The sequence below is a fragment of the Lethenteron reissneri genome, chromosome 7, assembly GCF_015708825.2.
Source record: "Lethenteron reissneri isolate LAM-NWPU_2019-01 chromosome 7, ASM1570882v1, whole genome shotgun sequence".
NCBI classification, from domain to species: Eukaryota; Metazoa; Chordata; class Hyperoartia; order Petromyzontiformes; family Petromyzontidae; genus Lethenteron; species Lethenteron reissneri.
This window is the reverse complement of record NC_083785.1, coordinates 10,475,092-10,501,908: the sequence shown is the minus strand read 5'-3', so window position 1 is coordinate 10,501,908 and position 26,817 is coordinate 10,475,092. Positions and strand designations below refer to the sequence as shown.

Here is a 26,817-nt window from a genome sequence, read left to right as displayed (position 1 = left end):
CCAGCGTCGCACGCCAGAAAGGTGGCTTGGTCAGCATCCACGCCTTGGCTACCTTTGTCCGATTCTTTCTGATTCTTCGTCTGATTTTGTCTCTACCCCCCCCCCCCCGCCCGCAGTCGTACCAGCCGCCCCATTTTTCGGTCGAGTAAACAATCCGCTGCCGTGTGAGGGCCTCCCCACGACCCCCGCGCTTGCGTCGTGGTGTTGATTTCACCAAACTTGGCCACGTGGGTCGGCACAGGTGAGGAGCATAGATTTGGGAGTAAAGTACAGTACAATTTTATTCTGCACTGCTCTTGGCTGCCCACAACTGTTTTTTTTTACGCAGAGAGAGTCACCTAATCAAGCACTGTCCAGGTTAAAGCCTGCTTTTATTCCTATATCTAACGAGATCGGGCGAAAATCCTGGTGATTTTGGTCATAGGCATTTTCAGGCAGCAATCGAAATTTGTCAATGATGTCAGTGTTCAGGAACCAACAAGGCGGGTCTCTGGGAACGTAGCACATTCTAGATTTGAAGCTTTCGTGACTGCAATGATTCATACTCTTAGTTTTTTCGGTAAAGTCACGTAGGTAAAAAATGAAATTAAAATTAACAAAAATAAAATAATAAAAATCACGACGTTTCGGAGGCAACACAAGTCTCCGTCATCAGGTGGGACCGTCACAGCCAAATGTGCTGTATCAAGTGAAGATAATGAGGTCAAGTCACTTGATACAGCAAATCTGGCTGTGACGGTCCCACCTGATGACGGAGACTTGTGTTGCCTCCGAAACGTCGTGATTTTTATTATTTTATTTTTATTAATTTTAATTTCATTTTTTACCTACGTGACTTTACCGAAAGAACTAAGAGTATAACATAGCACATTGCGCAGATCACTGAACAACCCTCACACGCGGACACATGGACGCGCACATCCGTGGTAGAAGTTAGGATATCACTGGCGAATGAAAATGAAATCTTGGCGAGCGAATAATTGTCTGTAATAAGAAGGGTGAGGGGGGGGGGGAAAGAAGCTAGTTTGATGGTTCAGTGATTCTAAAAGCCCATCATTTTTATAGCGTAATTTTTTTTTGCAACTTGACCTCATTATAAGAAGAGCCAGGCCACGTAAATGGATGTCGTTGAGGATAACAGGCAGCAGCAGCATCCCACATTCACCCTGGTGTGCTGCAGGAAGGGCTGGTTGTATTGTTCGTGCGATGGGGCACTTGGCTCTACAGCGGAAGAATCACTGATTAAAGAAAAATACTATCTCCACTCTCAACTGATTTGTTAATTTAAACATATCATCGTGACTCCATAGGTTTTTCGCGATCGTGCCGTACAGCCCCTGCGACGAGTTTTCGCGGTTGCGCTACAACATGTTGGTCCGCGCGAGGTTGACCGACGTTTTTGTCGCGTGCCTCGTCAGGAACTGAATGATGCAGCTCCTAGGACGTGCGGTGAAACGTCGGGTGTGCAGCCGAACAACACGCGGTACAACCAGAAAGCACATCGGAGACAAACAATGTTTGCGAAGGGGTAACAAACGGAAAAACAATATAATACAGGGTGTGCTTAAAAAAAATGTTAATACTTCTGAGAATTTGCAACAATACCACAATAATTGTGCCTCCGGGCTCTGGAGACCACCTGGAGAAGATTCCATGCACGTGTTGACAATGATGGCGAACAAGTGGAGACTCTTTGAGTTGTTGAAGCTATTAACATTAAATTTTTATCATGTTACAGTGTATTATCCGGTTTTTTTCCATTAAAAACGAAAGTCCCATATAAGTGTTATCATGACTCCTCGTAAAAAAGGTGTCAGTTTTGTTGCCAGATAAAAGGGTAAAAAAACCAATTATCATTTTTTACTGGCAAATGAGGTACCAATGGTGTAAATGCTTACCCCGAGCTCTCATACTCTGATGGTGCATTGTCTTTGAGTTGTGCGCCTTTTAGCGTCGTCTGGTCCGGCCCATGTGAGACTAGGCTCTGAGGAGAGCTGTCTCGGGTGTGGATCAATCAACGTCAAGGACAGTGCATACATTATCAGAGTTATGTTTTTTGTTTGCATTATGACTGCAGGTATTGTGGTCTATGCAAACATGACTCCTCGTAAAAAAGGTGTCAGTTTTGTTGCCAGATAAAAGGGTAAAAAACCAATTATCAAGTGTTATAATTTTTTTGAAGCACGCTGTATTAGTATTGAAGGCAGATCTGAATCAAGACGAAGAAGACAAGCTTTCAATCAGTGCATATTGCCAGCCATGACATATGGATCAGAAACATGGGGTACCAGCAAGGACAATGGAAGAAAAGTCTCCAAAGAATTGTGGAGAGATGCAATTACAATTAGAGGTACAAAGAGGAACCCATGGATCAGGAAGTAAACACATCAGAGACAATGCATTGAGTGGGATTGCATCTCCCGAAAGGATGATGGCTGATAGACTAGTCTAGTGAGAGAATGGCTGTAAAAGGAAAAAAATAAAACATTTCCAAGCAGACATCTAAAATCTCGATTTACAAGTGCATAGCTCCAGTGGCTTCCTAATATCGGAATGAAGAACGTTCCAGACGGCCGCAGAAGCGCATATGAAAGTGCGTGATGCAGTGACCGTCTTTGTTCAATGGCGGCCCAAAATTCACTGCAAAGATGACCGGAGTTCGCGTGATCGTTTATGCTCCTTGACGAGATCATCGAGGTATTGTGGTTAATTCGTGGCAAGCACTTCGTGTGTAATGTGTGCGACCTTACAATGTATCCATTCGGCAACCGGAAGCCAATGCAAATCGGCGAGCACTGCATGGACATGGTTGGATCTCGCAGTACCCCGTGACGAGACGTGCAAGAGAATGTTGTACACGCTAGAATGAGCTACGCTCATGCGTAGGAGTGAGATAAACTGCGGCAACGCTTGGCCGAGGGATAGCGGCAGAAAGGGGAGGGCTTCACCGACAGGGGATAGACCATAGCTTCATGATGACGATGATTATCGTGATATCATAAATTTAATGTAACAATTTGCCCTTTTTTTATTTGGGCAAAGTTAGCAGCTGTCCGTCTCAGTAATGCTGCAGTTTTGTTTTGCCTCAATGGGTTTCAACCTCTCGCCTGTGCAGAGTGATGGCGCAGTAGTTTAGCGGCCTGTGCTACGAACCCAGCAACCTGGGATAGATTTCGGCCGCGGCTAACATCAGTGGCGAGTCGTGTCAGAACCGGTCCTGGGTCTAGCCGAGGTCAGAGTTGGCCACACCGCACCCTCGTGCGACTTGTTGGCCTTAATTGGCGTTCACAAACAGCACTTACCACCCCAACAGTCTGCCAGAAGCCACAGAGGGGAATCTTTATCTGCCGGTTAAATAAACCTAACTTTTGCTAAATTATGCAATGCTGGACTTAAACGCATGCCAAATCATCCTGAAACATTAAATCTGCTCGAAAAATAAAATCGGCGAACTTCAGTAAAAAAAATCTTTGATTCTGAAGACAGATATATAGAGACGTATGGAAATAGCAAACCCACTCAGGCGTACGCACACGAATAGAGAAATAATGAGCAGCTTTGAAATATTTTATAAAGCTACAGACGAACACATTTAAAACAAAATTCCGCCGAGGTTAAACCTAGGCCATTATCGTACGCAAGGGGAGGCTCTGATATCCACACTTTCTCCCCCAGGATCACCGTAAGAGTAGGTGCTACACTGTTATAATTCAAGCTGTGAATGTAATCCCAAAAGCGTGTGTGTTCTCCGTTCTCAACAAATCTGTTAACATAAAAGAGCACTTCAAGGCCATTTGCGAAATACATTGTGCACGAGGATATTCGAAATAATTTTTTCTATCTCACAGTAGATCAAATGCACTCAAAAGGACACTTCAAAAAGATAAAGCATTACCTCTCCGTTGAAGAAGCAAAATATAGTAGCCACCAGAAGACCCTAGAAAGGGAAGGGGGGTGGGAGGGGGAAATGTTTTAACAGCGCTCCAAGTCATTCATCCAACACCATGCCAACTTTTTTCATCACCTGGACATGCTCGCAACTTAACTTGGAAGATAAGGCCACACTGTGATGATCAATCCCATACCAAATCCATCTTAGCCGCTCATCTCCTCTGGATCTGTGCTCCAAACAATGTTGTGCAGAAAACATCATTGGCTTTTAAAACAGGTTGTGTTCATGCAATGATATCTTACATAGTCATTTAGAGCCCTGTTTGTCGATCAATTTCCGAGTGAAAATCTCTCCAAGGCCATGTAATTCCTGGGGGTTTGTTTAACTATACTTCACCACGCTGGTCAATGGAGATCTGTGAAGGCAGGGAGTTTCCCCATATATCACTCACCCCCGGGTGTTACAGCCGTGGCCAAGAATTCATGCTCAGGTTGCCTGGCTCGTAGTGTAGCGCGCTGACCACTGCGGCACCGCTCCCCACCACAGAGTGTTTTGTTATTTGAAATGAAATAAATTATAGATTATAAAGTGGACATTTAAAGGGCACTCTTGAAGCAATTTCTTGTAACTCTGAATAATGTAGGAATGGCAAGTGCATCCTAATATTAAGCAGTGAAAAGGACACTAATAGTGAGGCATACATTATTTAGCACACGGAGAGAGTGAGAAATGTTGACATTTTCCCTCGTACAACTCCATTTCTTTTCTTCAAATCCAGATGAAGCACAACCCTAATAGGTGGGGAGAGTGGGGCACAGCGGTTTGGCGCACTGCACTACGAATCCGGGTAACCTGCATTCAGTTCACAGACATTGGCTGACATCAGTGACGAGTGATATCTGAATCAGTTTAAGGCGTAGGCTTTTGCGACTAATATCATCCATAATACAGTTTTTTTTTGGGTTAGATCGCGTAAATAGAAAACATGTTGTTAAACCGGCCACCGCCCGACACAGCCAACTAGTAAGGTTTGTCACATGAACAGAACGTGGCCAATTCGTTACTAGTACAGCACTAGTGTATAGTGTAGTGTATAGTGTAGTGTATAGTGTAGTGTACTAGTACAGCACTAGTGTAGAGTAGTGTATAGTGTAGAGTGTAGTGTAGTGTACTAGTATAGCACTAGTGTAGTGTATAGTGTAGTGTATAGTGTAGTGTACTAGTACAGCACACCGGAGTGTTTGAGAGCCAAGCCACAACATTTACAATCTGAGTACGACGTTTCACCAGAAATAACAACTGGCTTAATCAGGCGATAGGCAGATTTGTGGAAAAGTCCATCTGTTTCGTTCCTTATATCTGAATCAGTGCTGGGTCCCTTCTTCACGAACTCTATAAAATTATAAACTAAGCAACTTTTTTTTTACCAGGAAAGGCCGACTAGCTCTTTTTCAGAAGCGACCTGGCCACAAATGATAGCTCAACCAAGTGGCTGAACGCGTGGAAATTTATAGCAGCCAGATACTCGGACCGAGTGTTGATTCTACAAGTGGAGGGAGAAACCGAAGGACACGAAGAAAAATCCACGTGACCACGGGGAGAGAGAACATGCAAACTCCAAATATACTGCAGGCATCAGGGTCAGGATCGAACTCACGAACCTTTCTGCATACTAGGCGAGGGAGTTAACATCTCACCCACTGCGGCGCCCTGGTACAACGTCACTGCACCGCGCTAAACGTGATCCACGATGCTCGCGATGGGCCATCGCCCATAACAGCGGGGCAGGCCAGCAGCATGTGTCAAACTTTTCGTACACAGGCGAGAAGCTTTTGGTGCGGTTACGCACACAGGCGTAATCGTCCTTTCGGCTCGTGAAGTATCAACCAGCCCGAGCACAAAAGGCTCAACGGTGCTGTCTTATTTGGCCAGAGAGGAAAACAACAATGACAAACGAGAGCACACCCACGAGGTGATAAGGCAGAGCAATAAGGCGTCACCACCACATCATCATCATCGCCGGCTCCGCGAGAGGGCTCTGAGAAGACGCCGCCACCTGTTGCACAGTTCACAAACGCGTTCGCTCTATGTCTTTGAAAATGGCAATTAAAATTCTTATCGGGAGCAACTATAATTGTGACCTACAAATGGTTTTGGTTGGAGAATACTGCATAGCTTCTTTATAACTCGGTGGGGTGGAGAGGGGTTGGCAGAGTGTGAACCCGGCGACCTGGGTTCGATTTCTGGCCAGGACTCATGTCAGCGGCGAGTGAACCGGTCCCAGGCACCACCTGCCAACCCATCACCCGCACTGACCGGTGTGGTGAAGTATAGTTAAGCAACAGGCATGACCGACGGAGATATGGGAAGCCTTCGTTCAGCATTGTATTGACAAGGGGATGTAAAATAATAGGGGTTTTTCCCCTTTTATCTGGCAACAAAACTGAAACCTTTTTTTTACAAGGATTCATGTTACTGCATTAACCACAATACTTGCAGTCAAAATGCAAAAAAAAACACACTATGATAATATATGCATTGTCCTTGAAACTGATTGGTCCACACCAAGGCATATATTATCATAGTGTGTTTATTGTTTGCATTTTGACTGCAAGTATTGTGGTTAATGTAGACATTAATCCTTGTAAAAAAAGGTTTCAGTTTTGTTGCCAGAAAAAAAAGGGGAAAACCCCTATTATTATATTTTGGTACTGGCAAAGGAGGTCTCATGATGATGAAGGGGATGTAAATCACAATTATTGGAAGATGATGTTTTAAAGTCTGATCATCTCTCATTCCCATTGATTGCGCTGAGACGGTGGTGAGAATTCCTAATTCTCACGGCAGAGCTAATTTTCTGAAAAGTACCACTAAAAATATTGATCCCACCTCTGGGTCTTTAAACTTACAAGCTTCCACAATGCAAATATAACACACTGCACTGCACACAGTGTGCCTGGACGAGATCAATAAGTCGTTAAAACTATCTTCACGCCGAGGAAATGTACTACAATTCGTTAAGACTTATTGGCCCGTCATTAACACGTGTGAGCGATGCCTTTAACACCTCGAACCAAGAGCGTCACCGGCTGCCGATACCGTCACTAGACAACCCGACAGCGCCCACCACACTGACAGCATCAAGCCAAACACGCCCATCCTTTTCCAGTGTTATATATCATCAGCCATGGTCAATCCACTGCTGGATGAAGGCACTTCCCCCCCGCCACCCCCCACGCGCCAAGCTTCCACCATCTTTCATTTTTTTATAGATTGAAAAAGTATTTCTCGAGAACTGCTTTTTATGTTTTAGTTCGTTGTCCTTCCCCCCGGCACCTCCGATTAGCACGGTTTGCTGCGTACCGTGCGAAAGAAGTTCAACAAAGATCCTCCGTATAGCCTTAACAGACTGTTGGGGCAAGTGCTGTTAGCGAGCACCTATGAAGGCCGGAACGGTACACGAGGGGGTGGGTGGCCAGCACCACGCCCGCCCGCCTTTGTCTCCCCAGTGGCAATGTTTACACACCGCACCAGGTACTCATTTGAGGCTGAGTCGACCTAGGGGAGGCCCGGGACCGGTTCAGATAATCGTCACTCGTCTTGGCCGTGAGCGAAAATCGAACCCGTGTCGCCGGGTTCATAGCGCAGCGCGCTACCGCTCCCCACACGAGCTGATTCTCGTCGCTCCATCTTCTCGATAGGCATGATCCGAGGAGGCGTTTCCATCCCCGGATGCCACTCCGTCATGATTATTGACCTTCGGCCATCGTCCCGCCTAAGGGATGTGTTTTTTTTCCTTCTCGCTTGTCCCCAGGGGACAAACAAACATCTACATCTGAACGTGTCGGGGCTCTCGATGATGGATGCGGGGTACTGCTCGTGTTCCCACCTCTGAGGTGCAAAACCAGGACACATCATGGGGTAAGAAGAAATACCTGACACTACCGGAAGGCAGGCGAGAGAACTACATGTAAATTAATTATCTCGAGCGGTGTATTGTGGTTATTATTACGCAAATAACAAAACCATCACTTATAGCGTCCCGAGAAGGCTAAATGTTTCCCTCGGTGCATCAGGTTACCTGCTAGTGCACGACGAGGTACATCAGGTTACCTGGTAGTGCACGACGAGGTGCATCAGGTTACCTGGTAGTGCACGACGAGGTGCATCAGGTTACCTGGTAGTGCACGACGAGGTGCATCAGGTTACCTGGCAGTGCACGACGTGGTGCATCAGGTTACCTGGTAGTGCACGACGAGGTGCATCAGGTTACCTGGTAGTGCACGACGAGGTGCATCAGGTTACCTGGTAGTGCACGACGAGGTGCATCAGGTTACCTGGTAGTGCATGCCGTGGTGCGTCAGGTTACCTGGTAGTGCATGACGAGGTGCATCAGGTTACCTGGTAGTGCACGACGAGGTGCATCAGGTTTACCTGGTAGTGCACGACAAGGTGCATCAGGTTACCCGGTAGTGCACGACGAGGTGCATCAGGTTTACCTGGTAGTGCACGACAAGGTGCATCAGGTTACCCGGTAGTGCACGACGAGGTGCATCAGGTTACCTGGTAGTGTACGACGAGGTGCATCAGGTTACCTGGTAGTGCACGACGAGGTGCATCAGGTTTACCTGGTAGTGCATGACGAGGTGCATCAGGTAGTCGTAGACCTCTCCGGCGAGGCGGCCCTCTGGCCTCCAGGGCACGAGCACGAACTGGATGCCGAGCAGCGGCACGAGGATGAGGGTGGCGCGCACCGCCTTCATGTACATGTTCGACTCGGCGCGGTGCGTGTCTTTCAGCTTGGTCACCAGCACGCGCACGATGTTCAGCAGGAAGAACAGGTTCACCTGCGAGGCGGGCAGAAGGAGGGGGGGGCAGGTGCGTCGGAGAGGAGAGCGTTGTTGAAATGGGGGGGGGGGGTGAAGGTTAATTTCAAACCCTGTGATGCGTGACCTTGTTTAAAAGGGCAGGGGGACAGGATAGGGTCGGATATGTTGAACGCGTTGGCACGACGCGGTCAATGTTGAACAAACGGTAAACAAACGTTGAACTGAACGGGTAATGATGACGGCGGTGCGATCCGTGCGTTTGTCCGCCGTTGAGGAATGGCTGCTGTGACGCCCATCGCTTAATTGTTGTGCAGGCGCGCCTCAAGTCAGTTTAACGCGACCAATATCATCCATAATACAGTTTTTTTTTGGGTGAGATCGCGTAAATATATTAATCTGCGTTTCTGCGGCCGTCTGGAACGCTCTTCCTTCTGATAATTAAAAGGCCACTGGAGCTGTGCACTTTTAAATGATCCAGATTAAATGATCCAGAGTGAAAACGCAGTTCTCTAGGACTGCTTATTGTGTTTTGTTTGTTGTCCTTCCACCACACCTCCGATTAGCGTGGTTGGCTACGTACGATATGAAAGAAGTTTAATATACACACATACATACATATCTGCATTTCCCATAAATATTCTAAATTTCTATTGATATGCAAATTCCTTTGTCAAGGCGCTCTTCCCCCTCCAACCCAGCTTAAATATACGCTGCCAAGCCTGGTGGTGTTCATTCAGACGCTGTCTTTTCGACAGACCTGTTCTTCACATGAGGACGGCTGCTTGCGTTGTGGCCGAAACGTCGTGAGAATTATTTTATTATGTTTTATTTTTATTATTTTATTATTTCCCTTCTACGTGACTTTAGAACCAAGAAGATACATACAGTAGTTCAGTGAATCGATACACACTTAAGGCTCGTCCATAATAGAGGTTTTTGGGTTAGATCGCGTAAATATATAAATGTGTCGTTAAACCCGCCACCACCCAACACAGCCAATTAGTAAGGTTTGTCACGCAAACAGAACGTGCCAATTCGTTACTAGTACAGCACACCGGAGTGTTGGAGAGCCAAGATTGTAAATGTTGTGACTTGGGAGGGCTCTAACCCCTGAAACCCCCACCACCCCCTGACACTACGTGCCTGGGGACCATTATGGGTGTCCGTAGATGACCATCCGATCATCCTCATTGTCATAGTTATCATCATCATCAAATCTTTAAGCTAATTACTTGGTGATGCTGCTGCATTGGCAGTGGCGCACGAGCACAAACAACATCAGCAACACAATTTGAGTACATTCGTCAATGACCCCGCCTTAAAAGGACAAATAGCGTGTAAAATGGGTGACGTTATGGGCAACGGCCCTCCTTTATAGCATGTACCTAAGCCAGGTGACAAACCGCCGAGATCACGGTCCCCCCTTTGTCCAAGGGAGACTCAGGTGCGGAATTTAATTCTCGATAAAAAATCAAATGTAACAGCTAACGAGTCAACGTTCGACTCGTCGACGTGTAACGCGGCGTTGTCTACAAACGGAAGCGGGTGTTTCAAGTGTGTGTGAACGTTGATGGTCTGCATTGTACCATTTTGGTAATTAATTCGACAGATATTTCACAGGATATGCGCAGAGCAATCCGCTGGACCGACCAAAGTCTTGTGGGTTATGTAAAATGACCCTTGACGGATACTAAGTTGAAGTTCCAAATGTGTTTTGTTTCCCTAGGAGAGAACTTAAGAGAGCATGATGCGTCCCATTTCCAAGAGTGACCTAAGATGTATGTACGTATGTTAAACTTCTTTCGCACCGCACATAGTCAACTGTGATAATTGGGGGTGCAGGGGAAGGACAACAAACTAATCACAATATAATTTCTTAAGAAATAAGTTTCAATCTAGATTTAAAAGTCCATAGCCCCAGTGTTTTTCTAATACCCTGTTATTTGCAGTGGAGTTTAGTAATAATAACACTAATAAATATTCTTAGGTTTTTTCGGTAAAGTCACGTAGGTAAAAACATTAAAAAGTAAAATAAAATAAAAATAAAAATCACGACGTTTCGGAGGCAACACAAGCTTCCGTCTTCAGGTGGTACCGTCACAGCCACGACAGCTGTATCAAGTAAATGAGAGATTGCAGGAGTTACCACTGCGTTTATATAATGTTTTTACCTATGTGACTTTACCGAAAAAACCTAAGAATATGAATCATTGCAGTCACGAAAGCTTCAAATCTAGAACTAGTAAATATAGCTGTCTTTTACTGATGGGCCTGCTGTGTTTTGCACAATGCACGTTGAGCATGGTAACACGCACGTATACCTGGGGAGCGGTGATGGCGCAGGTTCGCACAGTAGAACGTTTGGCCACTTCCATTATCGCGTGTTCTGCATCGTAGGCCAGACACTCTTTATTGTGTCATCCAAAGCGGACAAAAAGGCTTAACTTTTTGTCCGACTGCTGATAGCACTTTTGGGATATAACCGGTGAAAAAACGCACAGGTGTCTATTTACACGTATATTGAAAAAAAAGTGAAATACAACACGAAGACTAGGATTGACAGGTAATATCCTCTCCGGCAAACACATCTCGCCAGTCAATTATCCACAACCGTGCGACGCATCGTGGCATTTGGAGACCCGTGCGCACGCGCGTCCATGTCGTATTCTCGTGCATGCGGCGCAGGCTAATGCGGTTGACGTCTCGCGGTCCTGGAATACATTTCGAGGACCACCCCCACCACCCACTGCCCTTGCGAATTCAACAGAGACGGTGCCTCTACGGTATGGCGGCCTCCCCCCCCCCCCCCCCCCCCCATGGCGCCTGGTCACGTGTTTCGACCGTGTCTCTGCCGTAACCCGACACTGCAGCCCATGAGCCAAGGTGGATCCGCCGGGTCAATACCACCTGGCGTGGCACGTAAATGCTACACGAGGGGGTCCACCATGGGCAGTGTCCACCATGGGCCATGCCCACCATAGACAGAAGACACTGTTTGTTTTATGGCCACAATTAATGTAGATTTTTTTTTTATATTCCATGAAAGTTTCATATCACGTGAAATTATATTCATGTAGAATACCTTTTTTGTTGTTGACTTTTTCCTCTCGTAAAAAGCTACCGCATTGACCCTGCTGTCGTACTTATTTGTTATCTGGAGATTATGTTGCTACCCTAAGTGGTCACAATAAGCCAATTTTGGCCCAACAAGCTCAAGGGGCTTACTTGGGTTCGCGTAATTTGACGTCTCTGCCGCCTACGGCACCAAATTTCAGGATGTGACAATTACCGTGATATAAGGTTTCCCACATCTCTGTAATTGTATTCACGATATGGGAACCTCATTTGCCAGTAAAAATATGATAATTGTTTTTTTACCCTTCTATCTGGCAACAAAACTGACACCTTTTTACAAGGAGTCATGTTTGCATAGACCGCAATACCTGCAGTCATAATACAAACAAAAGAACATAACTCTGATAATGTGCACTGTCCTTGAAGTTGATTGGTCCACACCCGAGACAGCTTTCCTTAGAGCCTAGTCTCACATGGGTTGGACCAGATGACGCCAAAAGGCGCACAACTCAAAGACAATGCACCATTAGAGTATGAGAGCTCGGGGCAAGCATCTACACTATGGGAACCTCATTTGCCAGTAAAAATATGATAATTGGTTTTTTACCCTTCTATCTGGCAACAAAACTGACACCTCATCTGGTCCAACCCATGTGAGACTAGGCTCTAAGGAAAGCTGTCTCGGGTGTGGACCAATCAACTTCAAGAACAGTGCACATTATCAGAGTTATGTTCTTTTGTTTGTATTATGACTGCAGGTATTGCGGTCTATGCAAACATGACTCCTTGTAAAAAGGTGTCAGTTTTGTTGCCAGATAGAAGGGTAAAAAAAACAATTATCATTGTATTCACGATGTTTATTGCATCGTTGGTTGGGCTTCTCAGTACTTCATTGCAGGAATAAAAATCACTTGAAAGTTGCCCCAACTGGAGTTCCCTCGAAGGACAAAAGCATCGCACGTGCGAGTTGCATTGAAATAATTAAATGACGGTAGCGACCGCCATAAACGGCGGCGTCAATTTACTCCGGGAACAACAATTTGCAAAAGTACCAATTGAATGCACAATAGCCCTACCTGTTTACAATTCTGACCACAGCGAGGCATTTGTCATTTGATACAAAAAAAAAACATGGGGACATATAACGAGCTTTGATTTAAACGAGCAAAATTGGTTGCAGAGGTGAGTCAGTGAATCGGAACCTCCTCGACTTACGAACACAATTCTTTCCTGGAGCCCGCTCGTAAGTGCAACGGTTCGGAAGTCGGTACACAGCAATCGAATGTATATTTAAATGTCCACACAAACACTCACTCCCAGCACGAGGCCGACTCGTTAAATCTCGCGGAGGATCGCTCGGCTCAACTAAATAGTGGCGCGGTTCAATTTGCAAGTGCGAGTCAATGTTCAAAATTATATTTCCTGGAAGCTGGTTGATAAGTGTGGGTGTTCGTAAGTCGATGACGAACTGTATTGATTTTTTTTAACCCACTGAGCTATGTAGCTATTTTGCAGAAATCACCTGGGAAAAATGATAGCTCAATAAAGTGGCTTATCATTTGGAAATGTATAGCAGCCAAATACTCTGAAGGCATGTTTCTGTGTGTATGTTTAAATAATTCTTCTTTGGTTCTTTCGGTAAAGTCACGTAATAAAGATAAAATAATAAATTAAACAGTATGCTAGTATTTAATTTAATTTATTATTTTATCTTGATACGTGACTTTACCAAAAGAACCAAAGAATAATTCCTGCTGTCACGAAAGCTCCAAATTAAGTTATGTATGATCAACATCGATTCGCACCGTACGTAGGCAACCGCGCGAATCGGAGGTGTGGATTTTCCTCCGGGTCCTCCCGTTTTGTCCCTCCACATTTAAAATGTATTTGGCCGCTATAAATTTCCACGCGATAAGCCACTTCGTTGAGCTATCATTTGTGATAGCGAGGTCGCTTCAGAAAAAGAGCTACATAACCCAATGGGGGCCTGACCTGGTGAAATAAAAAAGTTTCTAGTTTTTACATAAATGTGAGCGCGATTTTTTCGGCTCTCACGATACATTGAAGTATCACCATATCGTCCGAACACTACCCCCGACAACTTTGCCTCTGCTCTGAGCAGGCCCACCCACTGCACCGCTCTTACTTGGCAGCTGCACCCCCCAGACCACCTCCCACAACCACCACCAAACCAGCATGTGTGTGCGAGTGTGTCTGCCTACCTGAGTGCGTCTATGGGGGAAGGGTAGCGTTAGTGGGTAGCGCACTGAGCGAGTTTGATTCCCTCTCTCGATCAATATCAACGACGAATATCTGAACCCGTCCTGGGCTTCCCATAGGTCCACTCAGCCATAAATGAGTACGGAGCGTGGTGTGCAAACATCAGCGGTGAGGAAACAAAGCAGCCTGGCATGATGCTGGCCATCTGCCGTCTCCCCCTGTGTACCATGCCGGCCTTAATAGGCGCTCGCTGACAGCACTTGCCCCAACGGTCTGTCAAAGGCTATATGGGGATATTTGTCTTTGTGTGTCCCTGACAACTCTGCCCGCGGCTTCTCCTTCCACAGCAGAGGTCGCAACCGGGTACCCGATACCCGTACCCTACCCGATACCCGGCTACCCGTACCCGGCCGGGTACAAGTACCCATTTGTGACCCTGGTGCGGCTGGGTACGGGTACGGGTAGGCTGTGAGTCACTGGTGAGTAACTGTTTGTCACTCATTTCCCAACGTCTTGTCTCTTCTCACAATTCAAGTTCCTAGAATCAACCCACCCGCGCCTGCAACATGACTTCATCCCAGAGGTCGCAATCAGGTACCCGATACCCATACCCTACCCGTACCCGGCCGGGTACGGGTAGGGTTACGGGTACAGCCGGGTACGGGTACCCGTTTGCGACCCTGGTGCGGCCGGGTGCGGGTAAGGAATCAAAACCCGTTTGCGACCTCTGTTCCACAGTGGAGCACCGCCAGCCTCTCGGCCTGGCGGTTAACGGGGTGAGACGGGTGGAGGAGAACAGGTCCAACAAAGCCTCCAAGGTCTCAGTCGGCAGCCGACAAGAGACGCGGTGCTTTGTCATAACAGCAGCCGCGGCCAATTTTGACAAAGTGCCGTGGCGTCAAGGCTTCCGCGATTTAGAAAAATTGCCACGGAAAATGCTCCTTCTTGTCTTATGCGAGCAGCCGGTATTCGAATCCTCTCTTTTTTTCTCTTTCTCTCTCTCTCCCCATCTCCGGACGGACTCCGATTTGTATTCAGCAAATGTTTTGGCTAGGTACACAATGGAAAACTTGAAGTTAAATTATCTATGCCCATGACGGGCCGAAGGCCGAGGCCTGGGGAGTTGGGCGGGGGGGAAGGTTGCCATGGGGATACACGGCGAGAGCAATGGCAGCGTCTCAAATGTCTCACTTCATCTAGCTCAGAGGTCGCAACCGGGTACCCGATACCCGTACCCTACCCGATACCCGGCTACCCGTACCCGGCCGGGTACGGGTACCCGTTTGCGACCCTGGTGCAGCCGGGTATGGGTAGGCCGTGAGTCACTGGTGAGTCACCGTTTGTCACTCATTTCCCAACGTCTTGTCTCTTCTCACAATTCAAGTTCCTAGAATCAACCCACCCGCACCTGCAACATGGCTTCATCCCAGAGGTCGCAATCGGGTACCCGATACCCGTACCCTACCCGATACCCGGCCGGGTACGGGTAGCCGGGTATCGGGTAGGGTACGGGTACCCGTTTGCGACCCTGGTGCGGCCGGGTATGGGTAAGGAATCAAAACCCGTTTGCGACCTCTGGTCCAAGCTCGAGGGTATTCTCGAGATGGATTCCGCGTTGGTTAGGAGATATTAACTATCTCGCCTGGTATACAGGAGGTCGTGGGTTCGATCCCCACTCTGGCAATGCCTGCATATTTGCATGTCTCTCTCCCCGTGGTTATGCGGATTTTTATTCGGGTTTTCCGGTTTCCCCCCCCCCCCCCCCACATTTATAAACATGCCATTAGATTATTTGGCTGTTATAAATTTTGACATGATAAGCCACTTCATTGGGCGATTATTTGTGCCCAGGTTGCTTCTGAAAAAGAGATATATAGTTCAGTGGGCCTTACCTTGGAAAATAAAAATAGTTTTATAGTTAAAAATAGTTTAGTGTAATCATAGAGACACTCGGTGGTGCCGATGAAGTTTTTCAAGTGCTGCTATCATCGTGAGGTCATCGACATCATCAGCCATGAGTAATCCACCGCTGGATGAAGAACTCCCCAAGTCGTCCCCATGCATGCATGTTTAACTTCTTTCGCACCGTATGAAGCCAACCGTGTGCTCATCGGAGGTGCGGGGGAAGGACAACCATCTAAACACAAAAAAGCAGCTCTGAGGAAAGATTTAAAAGCACGTAGCTCCAATGGCTTCCTCACAATTACTTTTCTCTCGCGGTTCTGCGACGCAGCAAGCCCAGTGTGATGGGCACACGAGACGATGTCATCGCTTCATCCCTTTCGGTAGAACGCCCCTCCCGGACGCATTCCATTCCTTGGCTTGCCGCTCCATCATTAATCTTGTCCGCCAGCCACTATCCCTTCGGGCGACGCGTCCTGCCCCAAAGCTCACATTGAATAATGTTTTTAGTCCACGTGTCCCTCTTTCTGCCTGTCAGTGTAATGCCATTGTGTGCATTGTGGGGTATTGATTTTTGTCATATTTATTTATTTTTGTTAGGATTTTATGACACAACAACATAGGCCCGTAACAACGCTTTTAGGTGACGTTAAAAACCGCACGGGGAAAAACTCGGGGGTCTCAGACCCGACGTGACCAGTTTGTATAAGACAGGGGAATTTAACCGCGGGTGTAAGGGGGGGGGGGGCAGAAAGGGGGGGTATCATCGTGGTGTATATAAAATCACCCAGAACAGCTGCTGGGATTTCTTTTTTTATTCTGGGGCGAACTCTTTGGCGACTAGGAACGAGAGCCGGCACAGTCAATGGAGCGAAGGCTGTCGGAGAGCGCGGCGATGAGCGGCGCATTACTCACCAGCAGCGCGATGATGTAGGGCGCGTGTATAATGTACAGCAAGTAGGTTTCAGAGCTGATCCAACATCTGTAAAACAGAGCGACACACGCGTACATGAAAGTTAAAGTCACGTGCAGGTAAAGGTCACCCACCCCCCCCCCCCCCCCCGTGCAGCCTACACAGGTTGATGGGGCGGCTATAAGCAAGCACCTATGAAGGGTGGCGTGGTGGACGATGGGGTGAGGGTTGCCAGCACGACACCCGACAACCTTTGTCGCCCGAGTGCTTTTGTTTACACACTGCGCCGAGAAACTCATTTAAGGCTGAGGTGACCAAGGGGAGATCCAGGGCCGGTTCAGACAATCGCCACCAATTTTAGCGCCCCGCCCAGCATCGAACTCACTGTCGTTAGGTTAAGAGCGTAGTGCGCTAACCACTGTGCCACCTCTCTTCTCAATTGTTGGGGTTTTAGTTTATTACGATTTTGGAAAAAAAGTAATGAGGTAGCAATTAGGAGTAAATGACCACTTCGCCCACGAGTACACATGCACGAACACACACACAACAACAACAGCCACTGTTCGCCACTAAGTGATGGTGATGTCACCACAGTACTTGTGCAGGACTGGGTGCACTTTAAGCTCAAATGGAGTCTGGAAGGCTCACGGACAGGCCGTCATAGGACAGGCCCAGGTGTTATGGGTTAAATGACTGAGATGACTGGGGATGCTTACACACCGCACCATGTACTCATGTGAGGCTGAGTCGACTTAGAGAGGAGGCCCAGGACCAGTTCAGATAATCTTCACTGGTGTTGGCCGTGAGTGGGAATCGAACTCGGGCCACCGGGTTTCGTAGTGCAGCGCACTAACTGCTACACTACCGCTCCCGGTAACAATCAGACACACGGATTACAACAGCCGCAATCTTTCAAAATAACCGCAGTACAATTGTCAAAATTGCATCACATACTCTATATTAGGCACAATTGGGTGGCTTGTAGCTCGGCGAATTTGGGAGAGATTGGGGGTTCCCCAACGTCACGAGGAATAAGGTGGCACCTGGCGGGCAGCGGAGTGCCGTGGGGAGACAGCACTCGAACTTGTCGTTATAACAGACAGATCTGATGTCGTTATAACAGACGCATCTGATGTCGTTATAACAGACGGATCTGATGTCGTTATAACAGACGCATCTGATGTCGTTATAACAGACGGATCTGATGTCGTTATAACAGACGGATCTGATGTCGTTATAACAGACACATCTGATGTCATTATAACAGATGCATCTGATGTCGTTGTAACAGACGCATATGATGTCGTTTAAATAAATGGTTATCTTGATAATTGTTTTTTTACCCTTTTATCTCGCAACAAAACTGACACCTGTTTTTTACAAGGAGTCATGTTTGAATTGATCGCAATACCTGCGGTCGGAATGCAAACAAAAAACACAACTCTGATAATGTATGCACTGTCCTTGAAATTGATTGGTCCACACCCGAGACAGCTTTTCTTAGAGCCTAGTCTCACATGGTGTTGGACCAGATGACGCCAAAAGGCGCACAAGGCACACAGTTTTATTGCCAGATAAAAGGGTAAAAAAAAACAATTATCATATTTTGCTACTGGCAAAGGAGGTTCCAATGGTGAGATGGATATCTTGTCGTTATAACAGACATCTCTTGTCATTATAAGACATATCTCTTACTTGTCCTTATAACAGACAGATATCTTGTTGTTATAACAGACGGACCTCATGTCGTTATAACAGACAAATCTCTTAATTCATAATCATAATCAAAGTTTTTGGGTTTAGATCGCGTTATTTATAAATGTGTCGTAACCCTCCACCACCTGACACGGCCAATCAGTAAAAAAGTGTCACGTTGACAAAAGACAAATAGTTCACTGCTTTAGCCCACCGGTGTGTTGAAGCGTGAAACCACAACATTTACAATTTGAGTACGACGTTTCGATGGTAATTGCATCCAGCATCATCGGGCAATTCGCCAGAATGGTGAGGCTCTGCTGTGTCTCCCGTTCTTATATAGAGCAGCAGCATTTATAAATAACGCGATCTAAACCCAAAAACGTTGATTATGAATAATATTGGTCGCGAAAGCCCTACGTGTCAAACCAAATCTCTTAATTGTCGTTGCAACGGACGGATCTCTTTCTTGTCCTTTCAAAAGACGGATCTCCTACTGGTTCTTATAACAGACGGATCTCTTACTTGTCGTTGTAATAGACGGATCTCGCCACGGCGTGTATGACGGCAGGGACCAATGGGAAAACTGCAGACACAGTGGGCAAGAGAAACAGACAATCACCCTGCAACGGATAGTGCGGATATGAACGCAAGTCGGCCGTATGCATGTACAGTAAGGTCTCAGAGTATGCGGGGGTTAGGTTCCGTATTACCCCCGCGCAAGCATGAATTAGCTTAAATTGGGGTTCGCCTATACGAGCGTAGTGTATAAAATGTAAGAGTGTATATTTAATCTGTATAAATGTACATAAATGTTGAATAAAGTACAGCACTGTAGAGTCCATTATTCACTAATTATTGCTAGCATCCAGGTGAGATAGATCACTGGATTATTATCTTTCGATTTAACGCTTTCGTGACTGCAGGGATTCATATTCTTGGTTCTTTCAGTAAATAATACAAATAAAACATCATATAATAAAATTATCACGACGTTGCAGCCACAACGCAAGCAGCTGTCTTTCCGACAGGTCTATTTCTACACCTGAGGACGGATGCTTCTTGCGTTGTGGCCGAAACGTCGTGAGAATTTTATCATATTATGTTTGATTTTTATTATTTTAGTATTTCCCTTCTACTTGACTTAACCGAAAGAACCAAGAATATGGATTATTACCATTAACACTCCATTATTAACACTGGATTAGAACACTCGATACGGTTACACGGCGCCAAACACACGTTCACGTCACGGCGGCGGGCGATTTGAATCCTCGCTTCTCACGCCCTGTGCGTGTAGCGAAAGTACGAGTTTACAAATCGAGGTCGCTCGCGAACGAGCTGGGTCCGTGTATTCCGAACCGCCGTGCTCTTGAGACCTTGCTGTATGCTGAACTTCTTTCGCACTGCACACAGCCAACCGTGCTAATCGGGGGTGCCGGGGAAGCACAACTAATTGAACACAAAAAGCACACGTACACGCATACACAGCGGTCAAGAGTATAGGAGGGAAAATCACCGTGCAATACGTCGCGCGGATATATATTAACACGATATGAAAAAAGTAAGAATAGGTTTTACCCTATCTGGCACTAAAACAGGAGTTGTGTTAAGATGTTCAAACACCCAAGATAAACCTTTTGCAAGGAATAAAGTTTGCATTAAGCGCGTGTACTTGTGGTGAATATGCATAAAACATGCTCTTATATTTGCATTGTCTTTGAAACTGATTGGTCTACACCAGAGACAGTCATCTTTAGGGCCTAGTCTCACCAGTGCCAGACCAGAGAACGCCAAAAGATGAAGAGTACAAAGACAATGAATTTCGATTTAAAGCTTTCGTGACTGCAGGGATTCATCTTCTTGGTTCTTCCGGTAAAGTCACGTAGAAGAGAAATAATAAAATAATAAAAATTAAACATTATTAAATAATTCTCACGACGTTTCGGCCACAACACAAACAGCCGTCCTCAGGTGAAGAACAGGTCTGTCGGAAAGACAGCGTCTGAATGGATGCTGTCTTTCCGACAGACCTGAATGGACGCTGTCTTTCCGACAGACATGTTCTTCACCTGAGGACGGCTGCTTGCGTTGTGGCCGAAACGTCGTGAGAATTATTTTAATTATGTTTTATTTTTATTATTTTATTATTTCCCTTCTACGTGACTTTACCGAAAGAACCAATTAGACAATGAATGCATTAATATCTCGGGGTGAGCAGCTACAAAACGGGATCTATTCTTTTTTTTTGCATACTTTTGTTGCTGGCAAAAAGGGTCCCACGTTAACACAAGTCAGCTCACGCATTTTAACGGCTCGGGACCCCCCCCCCCCCTTGTCCCACACCTCTAGATGTATGGATGCTGACGACAGCAGACTGCACCACGTGCCCTAAACCCGCGCGCGCGGCCCGTAATTGTCGCCAAGTGACGGGATGGCCGGAAATAAATATTTCATGTGCAATGAAACTGTTGCCGCACATTAAACGTGACGCGCGCGTGTGTGTGTGTAATAAAAAAAGAAGAGAGTTGTCCACCATTTGTTCAGAAACATATATACACGGTGTGCAGTGCCGGATTATCCGAGTAGCAAAAGTAGCTACATATGTTGCTATGGGCCCCGCACTTTCAAGGTGCCCAGCGCTAAATGCTTTCAAGCTATCAATTCCGGTTCAGTGATTCTGCACTTGCTCTATTACTATAGTATTATACTGCCTTCAACTTTGATGAACGACTGGGTGTTTAAGGTTAGCGATTTATCGTATTATCTGGCTGTATAACAAATGAAAAAATACAAGTAAATATTGACTTAAAGCTTTCGTGACTGCAGAAATTCATATTCTCTGGGTCTTTCGGTAAAGTCAGGTAAAACAAAAAAATTGTCCAAAAAACTACGACGTTTAAGGCCCCTTTATAACATATGCTACAGGACCCGCACTAGCTTACTCCATCACTGACGGTGTGTATTACACGTGGAGCACCTCGGGATGCATTTGAATTTAACACGATATGAACAGACATGTACTGTAGGTGTTTATAGCTATACATACACAGTGTAGATGTACAATGCGATTGCTTTGTATCGGATAAACAAGTGCCATACGCGCCAACAATAATAATAGTGACCACAAAGATTATTTTGGAAGTGCTAAGTTGAAGAGATTGGTGAGAATAAATAAAGGAATAAATAAATTAAGCGGAACTGGGCAGGACAGGTGTATTGACCACAGGGGGTTTTTACCTGTACCTGTGTTCGTGGCATTAGACAAGAGGCGTACATCATGGGGACAGCTGACGAGAGGTGAGAGACAAAATAAGATAACCCGTAAAAACAAAGTTTTTCACTATAAATCCTTTATATGCGTGGCGACTAGAGTCTTCTCGTCATCTGGCTTGAGATGGCTGCCACCTATGGGTCAGATGATTGTCTGGCAGCATTAAGCAATTGGTAATTAAATATTTTTTTTTCCTAAACAGTGTAAATTTTGGAAAAAATTTTTTCACGAAAATGCATTGTCACGCACAACGAGTCTGTGTGCAAAATGTCAGCTCGATTGGATCACGGGAAGTGGGTTAAAAAACGACCGAAAGATTTGCACGGTCCTAAGCAAGCAAGCAAGCGAACTTAATATAAAGGATTTAAAAACAACGATGCAGCGGAGACCCAGAGAGAGAGAGAGAGAAAAGGGCAGGGAAGCGGAGGGGGGGGGGCAGCGGAGGTGATGGCAAAGCGGCAGCAGAGAGACGCATGGCTGTTGGATAAGAGCAGCTGGAAAAGGGAGGAATGGGGAGACTGGGGGAGGCCTCTGCCCCGAACTTGAAAGTTACCGGCTTACAAAAATAACATATATATATCTTCTTGGTTCTTTCGGTAAAGTCACGTAGAAGGGAAGTAATAAAATAATAAAAATAAAACATGATAAAACAATTCTCACGACGTTTCGGCCACGCTGTCGCCTTGACAGACCTGGTTTTCACCTGAGGACGGCTGCTTGCGTTGTGGCCGAAACGTCGTGAGAATTGTTTTATTATGTTTTCTTTTTATTATTTTATTACTTCCCTTCTACGTGACTTTACCGAAAGAACCAAGAAGATGAATCCCTGCAGTCACGAAAGCTTTAAATCGAAACATATATAAAAAATATAAAGACCCTCTCCAATATAGCTTTAACAGACTGTTGGGGCAAGTGCTGTTATCGAGCACCTATAAAGGCTGCCACGGAACACGAGGGGATGGGTGGCCAGCACCAGCCCGGCCGCCTTTGTCTTCCCAGTGGTGATGTTAACACACCGCACCAGGTTTCTAATTTGAAGCTGAGACAACCTAGGGGAGGCCCAGGACCGGTTCAGAAAATCATCACTGGCGTCGGCCGTGAGCGGAAATCGAACCCGGGTTGCTGGGTTCGCAGCGCGGCACGTTAACCACTGCGCCACCGCTCCCCACTATTTATACACACACATACACGCAAACACACATAGCGCAGAAACAACATGTGTTTGTGTATATAAATCGTTTTTTCACCAGCTTTGGTCTACTATGGTTATTATAAAATGGGTGAAATAAATCAAATAAGTCAGCCTTGACAATGGCTGATAAATCAGCCGGCGGCAAAAAGGCCCGTCAATAAAAAAAAACTATTTACCAAAAAATTCATTTCAGAGCCCGTTAAAAATATGAATGTGCATGCATGTATGCGGTTACTGTACCCGAAATACGTGTGTGCGTGTGCTCGTGTGTGTGCCAGAATGCCAAGTTTCCCTAAGATGTCAAACACGATGCGTAAGTATAGTAAGGTGTAACAGAATACGGTGGTGTAAAATTAGACCGAACGCATTCCTGTGAGGTGAGTTATCTTCGGGAGTCTGACAAACCACAACACGTCTAACATTAGCCCAATAAGGCTCGAAATACGACAGAATTTCACGTGTGTACGCTTTCCCTTCGTATCAGAATCAGAGTCTTTATTTAGATTGGAGGAGGAATCCGATGAGCCAATAAGCTCCTTTTTCACAGATATCCAGTTCCCCAGCTCTGACACCGTCACGTCAACACGTTACCGTCACGAGCGAAGCCGTTAATTAAAACTCGGTATTAAATTTATACTTCCATTTTCTACAACTTTTACATTTAATGTTGCACGTGTTGTCCGCTTCATTACGTGACCCATTAAGTTTTAATTGCGAGTGTTCAAGCTTGGCATTTCCATTGCCGTGCCTTTTGAAGTTTAATTAATCATAGTTTATGCTGTAATAACAGCGACATTGCCCCTTCCATCTGGACCCATCCGGTTTGCAGAGTATGCCAATGCCACACAGGGCACGTGGGTCAGAGCTGCTCCACCAAGAGACCTTCGCCGATCCAACGTAAGCATTTCATTGGACAACACAATGGCAGTTTAACACGTAGGCCCTGCAATTGCTAGCAGAAGGGTCCTCCGCTAGGGCAAGCTATAAAGAGGTGTATTGGTCTATTCTTCCATCACTGGCCCATACGTCTTTTGCTGAGGTAGGAGTACTCACACTTTACCTTACCGCACGTGACCTGATGCTCAGCTAATTGCGGTGTACTTCTAGATTTGAAGCTTTCGTGACTGCAAGGATTCATACTCTTAGGTTTTTTCGGTAAAGTCACGTAGGTAAAAAAATAATAATAAAATAAAAAAAATTAAAATAGAAACAGTAAATTTAGCTGTGACGGTCCCACCTGAAGACATATACTTGTGTTGCCTCCGAAACGTCGTGATTTAATTTAGTTATTTTCATTTATTATTATTTAATTTTATTATTATTATTTTTTACCTACGTGACTTTGCGGTGTACTGTTGGGTGGACGAGAGGCGGTGTGTGGGGTGGGAGGAAGAGGGTGATTTAACTTGCAACCACTGTTTCAATTGCCGCGCCTGGAAATAGAATCGAACCGGCAACCTCCACAACAGAAGTTGGGAGGGGTACATATTTGCATTCACAAACGCCGAAAGCTGATGGTTTGAATTATACTATTCATAATTAGGAAACATGCATTGTAATTATGAAGTGTTTCATCTCCGTGTTCCCTTTGGGTGATAATTACAGAACATCTATATACATATAAAAACAAGTGCATACAGAACTATTAAACTATACACAAATTCAGTGGCAAAAAAAGGTTAATGAGAAATAGTAATTACGTCTAATTTGCGGGTCATTGCAAATGCGGGGATTTCCTGACCCTGAAGACAAGGAGAGGCTTCAACACTTTACCAAACATCGGGGCTTATTTATCACTTGCTATTTGCCGGAACACTACTCGGCTGGCTTTGGGATTATTATCCGTAATAACAGTAATAACTCCACGTTATTGTGCCATATATTCTTCTTCTTGGTTCTACCGAAAGAACCAAGAAGATGAATCCCTGCAGTCACGAAAGCTTTAAATCCATATATTCTTATCATCCTACGAATAGGTTTATGAGCAAAAAAAATAAAAAAAATATAAAAATATATTAAACAATTCCTCAGATGGCATTCCGAACTGTTCCGAGTTAAATTCTGCGCGGCAGCCTAAACGATGGCGAAAGTTTCTGAAATTCCCCCACGACGCCGTTGTCCACCAAGCGGTAAACACGGGGGTCACCGCTAGAGTTCGTCATTCGGCAGTCGCGTGCGATGGGGTAAAAGTGTGGCTACGCACATCCAACACCGTCTGGTCAACGTGGAAAAGTAGCCTCTGGGGTTTGCTCTCTCGCCAGCCAGTGGCTCGCGCAAGCAATTTCGGAGCTGCGCCTTATACCTTTTCTAACAGTCCAAGCCCTCACATTATCTTTGCACTAATCCAACATCTATCTTTGTGTCTCCCTCACTCACCCCCGACGTCTCCCAAACCCTTCCTTCCCCCCTCCCGCATCCCCCCAAACCCCATCTCCTCCTCTGTGCCGGCAAGTGCTGCCCGTGTGTGGTATTAGTATTTGCGACAAGGTGCCAGGGGCTAAGTAAATACCACCGCAGGGGCAACAGCGGGGCCCAAAGCCACGTGCCTCTGAGGGGGACATGGAGGTACCGGCGGTGGGAAACAGGGGGGGGGGGGGGGAGAAGAGAGGAGATGAGGGGAGGTAGGGATGGTGGGTGGGTGGTGGTGGGTGCAGGCATGTCACTCAAAACCACAGCGAGCCGAAAGCGAACACGAAAAAAAAACGGAACGTGCCCTCGCGCGCGTTGCTATTGTGAGCGTCGGGCCGACGAAAACCCGACACCCGGTGCTGGCAGCGGTGGCGGCGGCGGCGGCGTCCAAAAATAAACGAGAAAGAGAGAGAAAGACGTCCTCACCCCAGCCGAGGAGGTAGTACCATACGAGGTGTTGCTTCTCCGAGAACACGGCGACCACGATGAGCGTGTGTAGGTAAATCCCCTCGCACAGCATCCAGAAGTAATTGCAGCCGTTCAGGTACTGCTGGAGAAACTGGAGGACTTTGCACTCGACCTAGAAAGAGAGAATTTCACGGATTCAGAACAATTTTGCCACGCTTTTTTTCCACCAACCCTCCTCCACCCCCACCACCCATCTCTCTCCCTTTCTCTCCAAAATATCCTCTCGCTGCGTCTAATTCATTCGCAATGCCCAAAGGTGACGTCAAACAACAACTTCGATTTGGAAGGACTTCTCCGTCTCGTCATTTTACTTCGTGAAGTTGCCTCGCAGCAAAAGAGGATATACGTTAAATTTCGATTTAAAGCTTTCGTGACTGCAGAGATTCATCTTCTTGGTTCTTTCGGTAAAGTCACGTAGAAGGGAAGTAATAAAATAATAAAAATAAAACATAATAAAATCATATTATTTTAAGTAATAAAATAATAACAATAAAACATAATAAAATAATATTATTTTATTATGTTTTATTATTATTATAAACTAAAAAATAAAACATAATAAAATAATATTATTTTATTATGTTTCATTTTTATTATTTTATTACTTCCCTTCTACGTGACTTTACCGAAATAACCAAGAAGAGGTTATACGTTTCGAGCCTTGACCGCTCTGCATGCACGGGCAGGTTTTTACGCAGGGCAATGTTTGGCGAACGTACAATGATGTATATTCAGCTCAATAGACATGACATTAATTGGAGGTATGAAGATTCACCCCCTTTTTCTCCCCTTCCCCCCCCCCCCCCCCACTGTTGGGCAAACGTTGCCATATGGTTGGAACCGTTGGTTCCATAAGCAGGGTCGCGATTTGACTCAAGAATCAATTATAATTTGTTTTTTGCACTCCGGTGAATGGTGGCACCTCCAGAGCAGAGGTCGCAAACGGGT

The 26,817-nt window shown here is 45.9% G+C and overlaps 1 protein-coding gene across 3 annotated transcripts in view; it reads right to left on the bottom strand.

Annotated features, from left to right (window-relative positions):
- LOC133357508 (calcitonin gene-related peptide type 1 receptor-like) overlaps positions 1-26,817 on the bottom strand; it is a 151,093-nt gene that overhangs the window by 11,573 nt on the left and 112,703 nt on the right. For all 3 annotated transcript variants that reach the window (XM_061575476.1, XM_061575484.1, XM_061575493.1), the window contains exons 8-12: positions 25,828-25,981; positions 19,052-19,112; positions 16,834-16,900; positions 8,521-8,739; positions 3,896-3,937 (exon numbers count right to left, since the gene is read on the bottom strand). In XM_061575476.1, coding sequence (XP_061431460.1) covers positions 3,896-3,937; positions 8,521-8,739; positions 16,834-16,900; positions 19,052-19,112; positions 25,828-25,981 — 543 coding nt within the window. The remainder of the gene's footprint in view (positions 1-3,895; positions 3,938-8,520; positions 8,740-16,833; positions 16,901-19,051; positions 19,113-25,827; positions 25,982-26,817) is intronic.